The 18646-nt window shown below is 36.1% G+C and overlaps 1 protein-coding gene across 7 annotated transcripts in view; it reads left to right on the top strand.

The window, feature by feature from the left end:
• KCNH8 (potassium voltage-gated channel subfamily H member 8) overlaps positions 1 to 18646 on the top strand; it is a 212389-nt gene that overhangs the window by 87972 nt on the left and 105771 nt on the right. For all 7 annotated transcript variants that reach the window (XM_052798532.1, XM_052798498.1, XM_052798541.1 and 4 more), the window contains 2 exons: positions 12476 to 12603; positions 15368 to 15608. In XM_052798532.1, coding sequence (XP_052654492.1) covers positions 12476 to 12603; positions 15368 to 15608 — 369 coding nt within the window. The remainder of the gene's footprint in view (positions 1 to 12475; positions 12604 to 15367; positions 15609 to 18646) is intronic.

Genomic DNA, 18646 nt, shown 5'->3' with positions numbered 1-18646 from the left:
TCTGCTTCCTCTGTAAAATCTTGTTCTCCTTGTACTTTCACAGTGACACCTTCCTGAGCTTTACCTCCTGATTTTATGGCCTCTCTTTTCTTGTGGATTGTCTTTTTACTTTTGCAGACCTCAGGAGTTGATTTCTCTTTGATTTTCTGCCAACGTTTTCTTATCTATTTTATCTCACCTCTTCACACAACTTCAGTTGCTCCTTTGTGCCAATGTGCCTTGCAAAAGTCCACTTTTGCCTGATTTCCCTTTACCCAGCCCAAATGGCAGATGTCGTCTCTGACCTTTTCTTTTGAATGTCTCATTGTAAATATGAATTTAACAGAACTTTTTTCTGCACTTCTTCTGAATAAAAGTTTCCAGTGAAATCAGCCCTATCAACCAATAGGAAGAGCGGACTTTGTCCTAAGACTTTCATATAAGAAAAAGATAAAAACACATGCCTGAGAACTTTGGCTTTCTTTAAGAAGTGCTGTGACAGTCAGCAACTCTCATATGTCTTCTTTGGTTTGGGTTAGGTTGGGTTTTTTAAGTTAATTTACCATCCTCTTCCCCCACCTCTTCATCCCTTTTAATTGCAATGTTCTTAGAGGCCTCAACTTTTCAATATTGGTAATTTGCTTTCAACAATACATGTTTCACCTACCTGTAAGCTTATTTTAGAAATACACTCTATTTTCCATCTGCTTAATAATACCTATAATCATTTACTGTTATGAAAAGCAACTCAACAGCTTTTCTTCCTAAATTTGGGCTCTTTAATCATATTAATGGTCTTTCCAATACACAGGGAAAGGGCTTTTTTTATAAACGCAATGATTCCTTCAGAAACTGTTTCTTAAACAGTTTTATGGGAGATTTATTTTAGCATCCCAACTGCCGATGAGCTACATTTTGGTAAACTGGTTAAGAGTTCCATTGTCCTTTTGTGGGAAAACTGATTAAACTGAAAATACCAGGTTTCAAATCTGGACTCCAGTATGGTATGGCTGTGTCAGTGTTTTTTCGTTTCTGCATATGAACTTTCCATGTCCACACTTGGACATGTGCTGAAAGTTAGTGAGATTACACAAATCCAGGGAGGGAAATAAGAAATTAAATTAGTCTGTGACTATTTTTAGATCTCTAATCTGCATGCAAATATGTAGTAATTTGGGTTATATAGATGTAGAGTTCTACTGTTATAATCACTGCTAAAATTCCCCTGTTGAATTTGACTCATTCCAAAAAGTTTCCTTTAGCCTTCTTTGTTATTCTATTTGTTGTTTTTTTCTTTGAGAAAATTTTTAGCTCTTTGTTTGAAAATAATTATCTTAGGACAGATTTTCTCAACTTTATTGCAGCATTATTATAAAAATGTGTGCAATATATAGCAACCACAGAATCACGCGATAGTTGAAGTGGGAAGGCATCTCTGGAGGTTGTCTACTCCAGTGCCCCCTACTCAAAGCAGGGTCAGCTAAAACAGGTTGCCCAGGACTGTCTAAAGATGTGTGCTGAATATCATGAAGGATGGAGACTCCACAGCTTCTCTGGGCAGCCTGTTCCAGTGTTTGACTGCACCTTCCTTTGTTGAACTCAATGAAGTTCCGGTTGGCTCATTTCTCCAGCCTGTCAAGGTCCCTCTGAACCTTCTTGCAGCACAAACATCTGATGTAACAACTCCTCACTCCCAAATTGTATGATCTACAAACTTGCTGAGAGTGCACTCTTTCCCATTTTCTAGGTCATTAATGAAGAATTAAACACTATTTGCCATAGTATGAATGCCTCAGTCATAGTGCTATGTCCATAATCTAGTCCATCCAGCTTGACTTCATGCTGCAGATCACAACCCTCTGAGCCCAGCAGTTCAGCCAGTTGTCAGTCCACCCCACCACTTCCTTACTTGTTTGTTGGTCATCATCTTCTCGCCATATTGTTCCTAGTTTGAAGGCTGCCTTGCCAGGTTGGCCTGCCTGTTGGCAAAGACACTTCTACCCTAGTAATCATGTGAATTAAAAGCTGGACTACACCCTTTCCCACCACGGATTAAACTAAGCTGCAGTGTTATGGTTTAACTGGATAGCTTTTTCTGGCTTCTTATTAATCCTTAGGTCTATATGAATTTCTAAGAAAACAGATTTATTTTGATTATGCATCATTTGTTGGAGGAAGGGGTTGTTCTTTCCAGTGTGCCAGAAGTGAAATACCATGTGCCAAACATTTTGCATTCCAGATTTTTATGTAAAAAATGTCTGCTGGGGGCAGGGATGGGCTCTTCTAAGAAATTCTGCAGTGTGCACTTTGATTTATTCTGGTTAATTACTGTCTCAGCTACTTCGTGATTGCTCAAGCTACAGCAACAAATATTCAGGGCACAACTTTTCATTTTAAAGCTCCTTACACCTGTCAGGAGGCAGGATATTGAGAGGGGGATGTACAGTCTCCTAGATATGCAATATTCAAGACAGTTAAAATTGTTTCAGGATGTGTGGGGCGCCATGCAGTTCTGTCGATGGAGGAAGTAGGATAGAAGCACAGTTTTACCCCAACTTTCCCACTTCCCAAAGGAAGAAAGTATTGGGGAAGCTTTTGTTCTGCAATGACTCAGTTACATCTTCTCCAGGATGACTTTGCTCCTGGCTGACCGTCAAAGTAGGAAGGGTCTGCATCTCTCCTGCCCTCAGTAAAGAGAAACTGCTTTCCTCCTTGTCAGTGCATGAGAGTGTAAACACTGCGGGGACAAAAATAGAGCTGTCGTTCTACTCCCTGTTCCTGCAGATACATGTGAGCACATAGATGCTCTCCCTCTACCCTTTCCACCTTCTTGTGTAAGCAAATGAGTTGTATTTGAGCCTTGAACCTTTGTGGTCATCTTTATGGCCATTGCTTTAGCTTTTAACCAAGTGTTAAATGTGAGTGGTGTTCCATTCCAGCAACTCTCAGAGAGGCACAGGGTATGTTCTGGAGGTGAGGGGAAACTGTGGTATATGTGGAGTGAAAATGAGAAAAAGAAAAGCAAACTGATTCTTGAGCAAATGCAGAGGAGCAGACTGTGTTCTGGGATATCCTGGAAGGGTGAGAGAATATATGCATTAGCAACCAAATAGTTTATTGACTCACCAGTTTCTAGATAAACTCATCCAATCGCCTTTAGATTTTCCTTAGAAACCAAGTTATCAAACTGGGGGGAGAGAGGGAAGGGAGGAATTTTTTTGTTTGGGGGTTTTTGTTTTGCTTTGTTTTGTTTTTCATTTTGGTGCTTTTCTGTTTGTTGGACTAGGTTGATGGCAGACTTAGTGGAAAATATCTTCAGATTTTCCTTTTAGAGTTTGCTAGCTCAACCATGTAAGACTAACAACAGAAGGCATGGAAAAAACAGGGAATATGTTTAGAAGGTGTGTTGCCAATTAGAAGAGCTCTTCAGAGTTGTGTGTGTGTGACAGGTGGTTTTTTGAGCATTTTTTTGAGGGGTAGAAGTAGGTTTTTTTGAGGCAGTAGAGGGTTTGGAAACCTTTGTACATAAATGTCTTATTTCTATGGAAAAAATCTGAAAAGGAAGAAATGTCTTTAAAGACTTTCACAGGCCTAGACACAGCCTGGTGTCTTACATTTTATTAATTAAGAGACCATAAGGACTAGAATGCATATTGCATATGTACTTTGTGTTCAGAAATAAAAGTAAGGGCACTTGGACCATTTTCAGTATTCACCTGTAATTGCAGTTATGCTGAATGTAGTTCATGCTGTAGCACCTCAGAGCAACTCTGAGGTCCTATAATAAGACCTATTATAGGTGAGTTTTGCCTAGCTGTAGCAAAGACAGTTTTACAACTGTCAACCATCCATCCTACCTTGTATAATTAAAATTGTAAAACAGTTTTGGTTTATGACCAGTCACCTTCATGGTCTAAAAATCTCATTCCTTGAGAGATAATCAGTTACTTTCTGGGTGTTTCAATGACCACATGAAACATATACACAGACATTATAGGTTTTTGAACTTATATATGTCTTAGCTCTTTAAACTAAATTTTTTTAAAAAGCTATTTCCCCACCCTGTTTTAACTCTGGACAAGCTGCACTGACCACAAAACATTTTTATAGGTGACTGATCTGGTTCTGAATCATAGATAAATATATTAAGAAAACAAGTCTTCATTTTTGAAAGACTTGCTTTCATTATAGGATGGAAATTATTCAGGCGTATATATTCCTATTTTCCTATATATATTGAGCAAGGTTATAATTTACCATCAACTTCTGTGCAATTCTTTTTTTTTTTTAAATTAATTTGTGCAAAGATCAATGATAGCAAAATTATGATCACCTCAGATTGCAAATAATCTTCCTCAAATACTCTGGAGGACAAAATATCAGTAAGTAAAGTATGTGATTAAATTAATGGAATTAAAGGAAAAAAGAAAACCCTTAGGTTCAGTGAGATAATGTCCTTAAATACTACATCCTTGGACAGAAAGACAAACATTAACATTTGTTGAAGTCAATGAAAAGTTTCTCAGTGACTTAAATAATTGGAAATATTTAAGCTATAGGGTTTTTTAAAAAATATTTCAAATATTCTCTGTATTATTACAGTTATGTTTTTGTCCATAATGATAAATGAGCATATCATTTTGCCATGAGCTAGCATTCACTGTGGGAAATACAATCTGTTGCAGGAAATAAAAGTCATATCAAAAAACAACTGAAAGAATAAGTGATGACCCAGCTTTAAATTCAACACTACATTTTGTTCTGTAAGAACTGCATATGACCACTCACTTCAGTTAAATCAATAAACATGTTTCAAATCTGGTAGCATAATAAAAATGACAATTTTCCCTCATATTTTTACGCAATTATGAAATAGTTATTTTTGAGTTGGAATATTTTACTTCATTATAAGAGATTCTGTAATTTTTTCGGTAAAACCTGGGAGAAGGCAGTAGTATTAATAAATGGGGAAATACCGTAAAGTCAGTTCACTTTCAGAGTTGTGCTGCTGAATCTCAGTCTATTAGAAGTAGTTGAAGAAAGGTGTGTCTACTTGGATTTTTTTTTAATTATGAATTTTATGAGATAAGCCCAAGTACTGGCATCTAAAAAAGATTTAATTATTTATTTAGGAATGTACACCCATCAACCACCAAAATGGAGGTGGAAAAAGGTTCCTTCTCGTGGTCTTTGCGTATCTTTTCCCCTCTACCTTTTTTTTCTTAATGATGGAAGAATCGGCAACCCAAAATGTGGTTAAGGATTTCTTATCTCATACGTACACCACTGTTTAAAAGTCTTTCTGATCCATGGAACAGTAGTAATAAATTTTCTGTCTGTTTGAAGCCAAATTTTCTCTGAAGGCAGAATATTAAAATGATGAAAACCATACAGTTGATTCTGTATAAAATTGGTCCCTTTTTAAAAAATATTTTGTAATAATGTTTACAACTTTTCATCTGGTATGTGCATTAAGTACATCTTCTTACTGAATCAGTTAATCAGTTAACAGAATAAAAAAGCGGCTAGAGGCTAGCCTGGATCCACCATACAGCTAATAGTTCTGTGAATATTTGGTTGTTGTTAACAGAAAGAATGTGTCATGCAACCAACAGACCTCCTGCAGCCTATTGCCCATGGTAGTGCTTTTATTCTGTCATTAATACCAAAGCAGGCTTTTACCAGTTCTCTCTTTATTGACAACTGCTGGTGTGCTGTCCCCTAGAGAATAATATCTGAAAGATAGCTAAAGGTTTTTAAAAGCCTAGAAAAATTCATACCAGCCTTCGATACACTCTGGTTTTGAAGGGGGGTTTGTGTTTATTCAGAATCCATTTGTGTTGCTTTACCCCAATTGCCTCCTTCAGAATTTCCTTGGCTTTTTTTTTTTTATTTGGAGGAGTGCCTATGAAATGTAATTTGTGTTAATGATACTGGATATGATTAAGTAGCATTGTGTTTCCTGTAGACATCATTGTATTTATTTTATGGCATGTGGGTTATTCATGGGCGTCTATGCAAAGAGCACACTTTCTGCTGTGCTTTTCCTTACCTTATGATGCAAGTGATGAGGGTTTCTCAAGACTTGTATTAAAAGAACAGAAAATCTTGATTGCAATTGTTACAGGAAGCCTTTCACAGATAAAGTTGTAAGATTAATAAATGATGGAGAAATTCTTTAACAAATGGTTCGTTGAACCCAAGATCAAAAAGGAAGAGTTTAGTACTTATAAGATATCCCAGGTAACAACATCTCACTGTGTGATTGGGCCAAGTGGCTGAGTTATGACATCCTAGAGAAATACACAGGAAAGGTAACGGGGGAGGTTTATTTCACTGCCTGATTTCAGAATATAGCAGTAGGACAGATCATGCAGGTATGTGAATATGTCACTCTCTCTTTTTTTTGAGGAGGGAAGGGCCTGACCAGAAGTAGTTTGAAGTCACAGTGTTAGCCTGACTGCGCCTTTTCACAGTGCTCCAGCCTGTCCATGGAGCAACATCATGGATCTCTTTAAGTCTGTCCATATCTGCATACTTCTTAGCAATGAGGAAAGTCCATTCATCTTGTTCTACCTTTTTTTTGTTGTTCAAAAGGAAATCTAATTCACACGTTCAGAAGGATATTATTTCTATGATAAATTTTCTTAGGTGGGAGCTGGCATTACCTGCTGTTTCATCTCATGATTGACTTCAGCTTTGTAAACAATGAAATAAATAAAAATGTCCTACTCTGCTAACTTATCCAGTCCTCTGAGTAAAATGTTAGTAGAATAAAAATTTTGTCTATTTATTGCTCATACTTGCTTCTGGACCTCAAAAGAGCAAAGAAGAAGTAATCTCATTTTTTATGCAAAGCCATTTATAAAAATATACACTACACTATTAAATAAACCTAAAAAATATAATTTTTCCACATAGCAGGCACTGTAGGGTTGACTGTCCATGTAAATCTGGAGCTATCTGATTGTAGCTCACTGCTTTTCTTCAGAACTCTTCCTTGCAAAGTGTTTAAAGATAGCCATATCTATACTATCTTTCCTATTTTTGCTCACGTGGACAGTCAGGTTTGCTGCATGTCATGACTTGAGAGGGTCATATTTATACTGTTTGAAGAGGATAGTCAATGTGTCTGAATCAATCTTCCCCTAAGCCTAACAGCCCCACATGGCAAGCAAACAGGACAGCAGTGGCAATTAAGTAGTTGGGGCTAGAATACAACCTTGAGCAGGGAGCTAATGTGGTTGTGAAGATGTAAAAAAGTAGTGAACGGTTATGGTCTTGTCCCTAGTGGTGAACTCTTATCTTTTCAATGGCTACTGTACTCAATGAGTAAAAAAAATTGCAGAAATGCTGCTAAGATGTTCATGTCTGCAGCCTCACAGCCTTTAGGATAACTCTGTCACATTGGGTTTTGGTAGAACTACCTTCTGTGAATAAAGTTACTCAGGTGTGCATGTGTTTCCAGGACTAAACCCTCAGACTACTTTACCTCGCCCCTCTACATCATTCACATATTGTCAGTATATTGTGTTCTGGGTTAAATTTGAGAGGTGCTGGTTGCTTTTATTAAATCTCTAATTTTATGATTGCTTAGGTAAAAACAGATAAATCTCTTGAGTTTTCCTATGTAATATGAATGAAATGCTAGATATCAGATTTCTTTTTTGCGTCCATGCACACTTGTAAAGAAAACTTTCTGTGGTAATGATCCATGATCAGACTGGGACATGATTCCATACAAGAGCATGTTGGGCATTTAATCACACCAGAGAGAAATCTAGTTAGTGGTTTTAATTAATGCATATTCTGCTGTGATAATGCATAACCTGAGGAAAAAAGTGAAGGCAGTTCTTTCAAAGAGATACAAATTAATGCTGTGAAAAAATGAGGAAAAATACCAAGGCTGAGACATTTTTTGTCAATAATGTACAACCTTTCTGGCCAAAGCAGGTCAGCTTATTTTGGTATTTGGAAAGAGATGCATTTCATGGTCTCTCTCATGCTACAGCTTGTCTGCTATGGAGTGAGCATAATGCTTCTGGGTCTTGTCAGAGTTACTCAGTGTAGACAGGTTGAGTTGACTATACAAGAAGATTATGGTGGTTCTACTTGTATGTGACGGATGTACTTTCCAAGAAAGCTCCTATACCTGCGCAATTACAGCCAAGCACGGGGCTGGAGACCTCGAATAAGAGCAGGGAGGTATCAAGATGCAGTCTGCTCGCACCAGTCAAAGAGCTCCTGGGCCATGAGCCAGTTCCTGTCACCCTCTCAGGTGTCCTGAGAAGGACAATCCCTGGGAGCTGGCAGGCTGCAATGGGCTCCCTTGACCATGTGTTGAGCACCCCTCCTCCATGTCCAGCTCTGCCTCAGGAAGGACTTGTGATATCTTTTATTTGTTACCACCTGAACTTCATGGCTGAAAGAACAATATGAGTCTTATCTTCCATTTGATGATTAAATACTTTATTTTGCATTTCAAGGATTTAAATGTATCATACTTTATCTGGGGAATGAGAACATTATAAACCATAAAGTATTCTGGACTATATCCAGTGCTATGCTCTGGCTACTCTGATGTGTTTTGAAAGAAAGAAGACACAGATTTGGTTTTAATTTGGTCAGTAAAGCTGAGTTTACAGTTCTTTTGCATTGCTAGGGCAGCATATACTCAGTAGAGCTTATCAGAAGTTGTCGGGGTTTATTTTTCCGATTCATACGTAAGGAGTAGACTTTTTTTTTCCAAAGGGACAAGAAAAGAGTTATGTCTCCACTTTCTATTAACTTTAAGTGGAAGATTGATGCTTCATGTTCTTATAAAAACAAAAACAGAAAAGTCAATAGTTAGAAAGGTGTTTGTGTCTGAGTGTGTTTTTTTTACTGCAACCTTCCCTTACAAGACTGTAACAAGTCTTAAGCTGTTATGAGACCAGTGTTAATATTGGCAAAGAGGTGGTGGTGTTAGTTTCTTTTCTTAGAAAAGACTTCTGAAATTGTCATGTGTGATGGTTGTAGTGCTATACCTAATCTCATTTGAAAGAAAAAACAACACAGAAGAACAGCAAGAAGAGTTAAAAAATGTATTACCATTTTTCTGATCAAAGAAAAGGGGAGTTAAGACTAAATTTTTAAGGGCTATATTGGGGAAAGGTTTATCATCACATGGGAATGGGTGTGTAGAAGTGCCAGGAAATAGAGCCCAAAATCTGAGAGTTTTTTAAAATAACGATTTCTCACTATATTTGGGGAGATGAGAAATCCTTTTGATTTTAAGCACAGGGTAAATTAAAACACTGACATTCTGCTTATGGCTGGATTTACTATTTATCTTTTTGCTAAGATCAGCCATGGACAGACAAAAGCAAGTCTGTTAGTCACCTGATTTTTTTTTTTTTTTTTTTAAGAACGAGAAAGAAACAGCGGGGTGTTTATAAAAAATAAACTTTCTTCTTCAGAACAGTGATCTGTAAACTGAGTGTGACAGGAAAAGAGTGAAGGTTACAGACAATAATCACACACATACAAAGCCACACCTAGTGAACAACATATTTTACTAAGGTTCAGGATTGCCTCTCTTCCTAAAGGCACTGGGAAGATCAGAAAGCAGGAGAATTCACAAATGTCATTCACTGATTTATGTTACAAGCTATTGATACGTGCTCCAGTGATGGCATTGTCTGATGGCATCTTATCTGCACAGGCAACTTGTATTTTTTTCACTGCTAATAACTACAATAAGAAATCTTTACCATTTCTGTTTAAAAAGAAAAGTATTATTACTTCATAATAAATGTCACGCTTTCCTTTTTTATCCGTGCTTTACTGTCTCTAGGAGTTGAGTGACTTCCAATATTAACATAGAGGTAGCATTAATCCTTTGCAAATAGTGGAATCAGCATGTGATGGAAGTCATTTGCTGTGCAAATATGCGACTAGTGTGATTCTAAGTGCCATATCAAGCCCCACAGCCTGAGCAGGTTAATGAGTACAGAATTCTTAGTGGCTGGAATGCTAAACCTATGTAGGAGAGATGGGATCCATCTAAAGCAAAACATTATCAGGCCTCTGGCACATAAAATTTAAAATCTTATAAGGAACTTGTCTTTATTTAAAGAGTGGACAGAAAATGAAAAATAAGTGTCAATAAATGTATAAGAAAAAAGAAACAACTTTAACTGAATATGTGTACATCAGCTGTCTCCATAGTAATTATTGCCATTCTGGAAAAAGATGGAGATATGGACAGCTTTCAGCTCAGTGCTCAGCATGTAAGAAAAGGCTAATCTGAGGTTAGGAATTACTAAGAAAAAAACTGAAGGCATTATTACACTGTTGTATCGGGCAATTGTGTATCCATACCTTGAAAGTTGCATGTTATTCTGGAAAAGGAGCTACTAAAAAGATATCTTTAAAAAGACACAGGAGATCTAGGAGGAGTAAAGAGAAGGCCTTCAAGGTTGACCAGAGGTAGAGAGCTCCACTTCCATCCAGGAAGAGCCTTGTATTGCTGGGAATGTTGAAAATATTCAAAGAAACTCCACCCAAAGGCACCGTGCCTGCCTTCAAGAACACAGTTCAGCGTGGATCTCACAACACATCACATCACATCACATCACCTAGGCTGTTATATGTACCACCCACCAGCATGGACTATCTTGTGCTTTGTAGGCTAAGGACATGGAGAGAGGTATTGGATATGAGACATCATGAGAAGAGTCCTGGAAGCATTGCTGGTCAGAAACTTTGGAGAATGTATTTGCCCACTTTCTCAGCCTACCTCATAGCAGATCTGAAGCATATTTTATGGACTACTTTGGGAGGCAGTAAACTGAATGGCCTCATCCAACATGGCAGTTTAGGTTGAGAAAGGGAAAAAAAGAGAGGCCTATAAATAGTTTTAAAGACAATTTCAAAGTCATATGACAAAAACATACTACAGCTGTCCAATACTACTGTGTAGACCTGATTCAATAGACTTAAATTCATTTTTGCTCAGAGAAACAGATAAGCACCTTGCTCTCACCCAGAACTTAAGAACACTTTTAAAATTTAGTTTGAGTTTTAAATGGTTTGATGATTGAGAGATGAAAATCAAAAAAAACCAAACAAAACCTTTCATTTAGTTGAGTATTTTCTGAAATAATCCCCTTTGGTTTACCTTTCTTGGTTGTAGCTGGCACCTGTATGTACTGTAGCTCTTTAAACCACCTGCAGGCACCCAAGTTGGAGATGGGAAAGTATGGGGCTTCTCCACCTGCTTCCTCCAGCTTTCAAGTAGCTATTTGGTTTTGCAGTGCAATGTTTCTTCCTTCCTTTTTCTTTTTTTTTCTTTTTTTTCCCCTTCTCCTCTTTACTGACATGTAAAAAATCCTCAACTGGACAGGGGTCTTGCATGAATTACATGAAATATTCTTCACTGAGAAGCTTGGAAAGTTTTGCTTCCTACACATTTTGTTATGTATGGTTTTGTGTTGTAAAGCCAAAAATACACCACAGTCTTCTATAATTCAAATCTTTCTTTTTCTTGCTTTTCTAGGCAGGTTTCAAGATGTAGCTATTTTGCTTGTTGTTAATTTCTGGCTCTGCTAATTGGTTTGGGGGGGGGGTTCCCCCTTAATTTGTACTCATTGAATTGACTTTAATTAAGCCTGTTTGACAGACAACTTCTTCCTTTATTCCCATAATTCCTTTTTTCTTAATCCTGACACATCACAAAATGTCTGCTTTCATTTACTCTGGCATCAATTCACTGTAATTCCATCAGAGTCACTGGAGTTACTTTGAATTTACTGCTGTAAAAGCAAGAACAAAATTTGATCCCACGATTGACAATTATAGACATCTGAATGGAGGGAAAAAAGACAAACCTTTCTAAAACAGTGTTCAGTCTTTACTCTTAACGGATTTCATGTCACCAAGGAATGTGTCAAGTGATTATGCCAGTGACCATGTGGTGGGAAAAGAAATCTAAACACCTGAATATAAGAATTGCATATTACTAATTAGCAAGGTTGCAAATTAGCATATTCTGACATAATGGAAGCCTAGTACAAGTCAGATTCTTTGTTTTTAAACAGTACACAACAAGAGATTATTTTTTTTCTTTCCCTGGAGTAAGAGGTTAGGAACACCTTAAGGACATTTTAAGTGGTTACTCCTACCATGCTTGCCTTTGGTCTGTAAACACTATTTCATTTTCTGAAACAGTGAAGAGTACATTTTTCTTATCTATGAAATTGTATGTTGTAACTAATTGCTTCGGAACTGTGTGAAGGCATTTGACAATTAAAACTTTGCAGTGATTTTTATTTGCCCTTTGGGAGAGGGATTTTTTTTTCCTAACTGCAAAAAATTAAGCAAAACTAAGAAAAGGTGTATATAATCTTTACATCTAGCCCTTTTTCTACTAAAGTCTAAAATGTCAGTAGTTCAGCTCCCAAAGGTTCAAGTGCCATTTCCTGATTTTTAATGGACTCTCACTTCTATTCTGCAGAAAAATGGAAAGGAAGAGGAAGACCGGGGTCACATTTTGAATCAGCACGAAGACGGAGTAGAGCTGTCCTTTATCATATATCTGGGCATCTACAAAGAAGAGAGAAGAACAAGTTAAAAATTAATAATGTAGGTGTAATTCTTCTCTTTTTCAAAAATGTACTCTTTGTACTGTCTTTTTCTTTTTCAAGTGCTGTAAAATGTCAGTGAGTACCTAAGAAATGTCCTAGTTATAATTTTACAGTAAGAAAAGGAGTAAAGTGCAGTTCACTTAGATGCAGTTCTGCCTACTATGGTATTTGTTACTATTCATATAGCAAGACAGTCCATTTAGCCCTACTGTAACCAGACATTTATTTAGCCCAGGAAAGCCATAAAATTTCTCAGAACTTAATTTTAGGTTCCAATTTACCTTACTGTCCCAATTATTTCATTTCAATAATTACTATTTATCAAAAAATAATGAAGAAACTCAAGGTATTACTCTAGTTGAAAACCTCTATGCTGTGTAAGCTCCAGAAGTTCACACTTCATTTAGGCAACGTTTCAAGTAAATGTCTCCAGCTTTGTGCAGGGTAAATTTATCTTTTCATTTCCTAATTGAAGTAGTAATATTTCTTTCTTTGAATTACTTCTGTGTTTCCTCTAGTTACTATAACTAATAAGTAAGTTCATAAACACCCTGTGAATGTTGCAAAACCCAAATCAAACAAGAGACAAAACAAAAAATATAGCAGCAGAAAGACTTCTAAAGAAATATGCTCAGGAGAAAGAATAATTCTCCTGCTCTATGGAACTATGTTTCAGGAGGAAAGTTAATGCAGAGGAAAATGAGAGATGCGTATGAAAGCAGTATGTACATACAAAAATTTGCTAGAATAATATCTGAGAGCCTGTTCCAACAGTGAGAGCCTATAGTTATTAGAAGCAGGGGTAGCAAAAAGAAACAGTTTTTCTTAAAATCTCACAACAGTATTTATTGTTTTGTTTATATATCATTAGCATCAAAAAGGTAAAATCTTTGACAGAGCTACAGGAAGGAAATGGTCTTTTTTTTTTTTTTTTTTTTTTTTTTATGGCTAGGGAGAGGGTGGAAGACAGACAATGGAAAAAGTAACCAAAAGGTGTAGATCATGAACACCCTGAAAAAGTGATCTGCCACTGGGCATGTTCCTTTCATTGGTTACCAAAATTAAGCAGCAGTGCAGATGCATCCCCCTAGACATTATTATGTTATACATTAAAAGCAGAAAAACTTTGTTATAGATTAAGGACATGAAAATACACAGCTGGTATATGCTTCAAAGGGCATACAGTCACTTTCATTTAATGTAAATGTTAAATGTTAAAAAATGTTAAATGTTAAAAAAAAAATTAAAACCTAAAAATGTTAAATTGTTAAATGTTAAAATGTTAAATTTTTCAAATTACACTTGAAAAAGTGTAAAAATTAAAAAAAAAAATCTGCAACATATGTCGAGGTCTTCCAGTGATATTTTCATAGTATAGTAATACTCTTTAGCAACATGACTTTTAAATAGCTTTTGGTGACTTTCCTGTACTGCCAAAATCCTAGTGCAGATGATACTATACTGGTTTAAAACATTTGTTGTCAGACTAATTTGCTGCCTTTAGTGCCTAGATTTTGAAAGCTATGAATTGGAAGTCATAAGAGGAACATTTTCTTCTCTGCGATTAAAAATGGGCTGATGCTAACAGCAATGAGAGTTCAGCCCCTAAGATTCATGAATGAGAACCAAGAATGGAGAAGGCAAGGACATCAGTATTTCAAAAGAATCACACAAAGAGAAAGGCTGTGACAGGCAAGGCAAATGTAATTAAGTCTGCAGTCATGCAGTTATTGTCATTTTATATTCATAGTGAATAACTTCAAGATCAGAAGTAATCTTAGCTTGCTGAATACACAATATTGTTTTCTAAGGCTCTTAATTACTGGAACAGTATTAAGCAGGAGCACAATGACAGCAAGCAAGAATTTTGTTAGTAAATAATACAAGACAGTTCATGTACCATATGCTGCTTTGCAGGAGGGTAGGTGTTTTTTTTAAAACTCTGAAAGATGAAAGCTAAGAATATGTAAAACTGATGCTTAAGACTGAAGTCTGTTGCAAAGACCTTTGCTGGTTAGATGACAAAGACTTGAGACACATGACAAAGCTAGGTATAGTCTAATGATGAAGGTAGTCAGTTCTGGAGCTGTATTACAATGGGTCTACATTAGTATTTTGGTTTAGATCAGGAGTGCAATTTTAAACAGAGTCAAAAAGTTATTCCCACTAATTGTGCTTTGGTTCATAGCAGTCTCAGGCACATGAACTGGATTCCCTCAGATAAAACTAAACCAGGAGAGGTGCTCCAAGTACTAACAGCTGTTCCGTCCACAGGACCAGGCTAGAATTAGTCTGAAACAACCTCCTCACAGCAGTAAAATATGTATAGGAAGGATGCTTTGTCTTCAGCACCATTTATTCCTTTCTATATATTTATTCCTATTTGTAGTGCTTTGTCGTCATATATACAAAGCTTTAACCTATCTGTCCAGCAGAAAAACATTGCTCTTCAGTCAGAATTCACCCAAGAGAGGAAGAAATAGTTTGCTAGATTCAGTCCCCTCCTCATTCTATTTAATCTGTTCCTTATTAATCCTCTTCCTGCCCCAATATTCACAAAAGTTATTCCATCAACAGAGCTATCTGTCTAAATAAATGCGAGGACTACATTAGAAAAAAATCAGCATTAGTTCTTGCCTGCATATGAGTATGTCATATTTCATTACGCTTTTTTAAAAAAACTAATGGCCGCATTGGAAGAAATGCATCTGTATAATCAAATTATTGTTTTGTCTCATTTCATTTTTTTCTTTCTTTTTCAGAATGTTTTTGTAGATAAACCAGCATTTCCAGAATATAAAGTTTCAGATGCAAAAAAATCCAAATTCATACTGTTGCATTTTAGCACTTTTAAAGCTGGCTGGGACTGGCTTATTTTACTGGCAACGTTTTATGTTGCTGTGACTGTACCTTACAATGTTTGCTTTATTGGCCATGATGAGCTGTCTACAACTCGAAGCACAACTGTCAGTGACATTGCAGTGGAAATTCTTTTTATCATCGGTAAGATCTGTTTGGGGTTTGTTTGGGATCTCTTTTTTGACATTTAAGGTTTTCACAGAATGTATAATATAGAAAAGGAAATAAATGCTTTCATGATTTTAAAGAAAATCAATTTTAGCTGTATAGTTTGAGATTTTATCTGAACTTTAGATCACTTTTTTTTTTCTTTTTTACATTAAATTGATTCAGGTAGTCCTGCTGTTACTCAAAAGGGACCTTTGACCTCAGGGAAGGTTGAAAGCCATCATTTCACCCTGTGGATGCCTAAAACCTTCCCAATGTAGGGATGTGCCCTGGAATTACTATAGTGTTGTTCATAATGTACTTTTTTTTTCTACTACCTTTCACAAACACTTAGAAGACCCATGGACCGCAAGTTGAAAAATCACTAGATTTTAAAAACTAATGACATAAGATTAAAACTCATACTGCAATAATGCAAATGTACAATATCAATATGCTATACTGACAACTGGGATAGAATCTAAGAGGTTGCAGTTCGTCATCTGGTCTGTTCTCTAAACGTTTTATTTTAATGATCCATTTAATTCTTATACCTTTAAAGAATTAAAAAGAAGACAAGGTCTTCTCTAATGGTGGCCTTGTAGCAAAGCAATTTCTTTTTTGTATTATCTTGTTTCAACTTCTTTGTGAATATAGAAAAGAATCCCCGACTATAGTCACACAGATTTTTCCCCAAGTTTTTATTGTTAAAATACCACTTAGTGCTGTCACACTGACAAACCATAGCTCAGATCTGTTGATAATATGCAGGTCGAGAAGCTATTATTTTAAAGAAATAAGCAAAGTTGAGTATGTCTTTCTTGAATATGAAAAGGCTTAGGACAAGTTCTAAGAGAGAAAGGAAATGAACAAAAGAATATAATCATCCTCATATTTGAAACTTCTTTTCTACTTTGCTTTTCTCTATTTATTCCTAAAAAAATGTCGCTTAACTCATATATTAAAAGCAACTTTATGATCTTCTCTAGGAGAACTAAAGAAAACTTCTTAAACACTAAGCAACAACTCAGAAAGTCTTTAGTTTAACAGAAGTTTTTCTTATGAAAATTTTGAAAAGTTTATGCTATTTCTCTGACAGCTTTACTGTAGAAAGTAAGGCTAGTAGGTAGTGTGGCTTATGGAATAATCAGATGTTATGACGGATAAATATTTGTGTTTCCTCCTTTGGACATTGTTTTTTCATTAGATTTAATGTCTATTTTTCCCCTTTTACACTCAGTATTAGATCTCGGTGGACTCTTTCATGTTCATGCAAGCAATTCACATTCAGTGATACTCAAGCACTGCAGTAAGAAACCTACATTCTTCAATGCAGATCATCGAGAATTATCTTTTGTCTTGTGTAGAGTCAGGTTATGACTCTAGTCAGTCATAAATGACTCCACATTCCATTTTAAGGAATACAAAATGAAATAATTCCACTTGATCTGCCTGGACATCTTTCTAAAAACAGTAAGCTCAAGGTTGTGATATTCTGATAATCGTTGTATCCTTCACCCCACACTGGTGTAGATAACTGGTTTGTGTTATGAATGTATTTATTAGAATCTGAGCAGGAGAGCATAATTTGTATCTAACTGATTTATGTGCTGTAGTATTCATCTGAAGCAAAACAGATGTGTACTACTCAGTGTTACTTTTCTGTTTATATCTTTTGCTGGAAATATGGACTTCTTATATCACTAAGTCAAAAGCAACGGTATCTCTACGATCAATAGAGTAGCTGGGTAAGAAAAATAAAAGGAAGAAGATTTTCTGTAAATTTTACTTCATCTTTTCTGGTTAGGCTTTTAGGTCTATCATCCAGGAAATCAAACTATATTTGTAACTAAATACATTAAAAGAAAAGTGTATATAGTACTAGAAAAGACTTCTTTGCATAGTTATGTTACTGGTAACCACAAACACTGTACTGTAGCATACCAATGTTCCTCCTCCACAGTTTCAATAATGGCTCAATTTTCCCCAAAATAATTGTTTCTAAAGTTTTAAATTTGTGGCTCAGGGGAAAGGTTTATGGAGTATTTTCAGGACATTCTCATACTGCCTTTTAATCTCTGTGGTGAATTTAAAGAAAAGATTGTGTTTATAGTCACCTCTAAATGGTCTGTTGTCTGTTAAAATGTTGAATGAATATGTTTCAGACCACGTGTAACTATATTGAAAGTAGTAGGATTGACAGCATACATAAATTTAAGCATAAGTTTCAGGGCATTGTTGCACTGTGGTTTTGACAAGCACATCTTTGATGGATGATCTATGTGCTCTGAGAAAAGCCAATGAGAAACATCGAGTAAAATTCTTTTTATGATGCTGCTGCCTCAGAAAGTCAGTGGGGAGATCTGTCTGAGATGGGGTCTTCAGCTGTATTATAGCTCTGTAATCAGATTGAGGTATCACAACCCTTTAATCATGGATTGGAGAAAAAGAGTCTATCATCTGCTTTGATTTTATTTGGATTTATCAGAACATAGAATAATACTCCTTTTACACATGTAACTTGCATAAACTCTTATTTGGACTTAAGAAGGTCTTAGTTTTTAGCTGTGCTATCAAAGGGAGTGAAGATATGACAATAAAACAGAGAGATGTTGTCTGCACATCAGTTCAAGGGATGTAATAGGGTAGAGGTTAAGGGTTTCCTTTAAGCAGAAGGGTTTGAATAAATCTAGTGGCTAAAAAAATCTTTTAGGCTTATCTAATTTTTGAGTCAGCATATGCTTAAGCATGATAAAAATACATATGGAAGTGTTCTTCTGACTTGGGGTGCTTATAAGTAAGAGTGTTGATCTGAATTAAATTATTTATACAAAAAGAGCACATCTAGCTAGAGGTTTAACTGCTTTAGCCTTTAGAGTGTAAACGGAAGATAAATAATAATAACAGCCCATTTTGTGGCGTCTTTGGGGAAGAGGGTGGAGAGGGAACATAATTAAGGCTTCTCAAATTAAGTTAAAATTATGTTTCACTTGGTGTTACCTGTATATGCTAGTGCTTTGATAACTTGTGTAATG

The sequence above is a fragment of the Harpia harpyja genome, chromosome 1, assembly GCF_026419915.1.
Source record: "Harpia harpyja isolate bHarHar1 chromosome 1, bHarHar1 primary haplotype, whole genome shotgun sequence".
NCBI lineage: Eukaryota > Metazoa > Chordata > Aves > Accipitriformes > Accipitridae > Harpia > Harpia harpyja.
The sequence above is the reverse complement of the archived record's forward strand: the minus strand, read 5'-3'. Positions and strand labels throughout refer to the sequence as shown.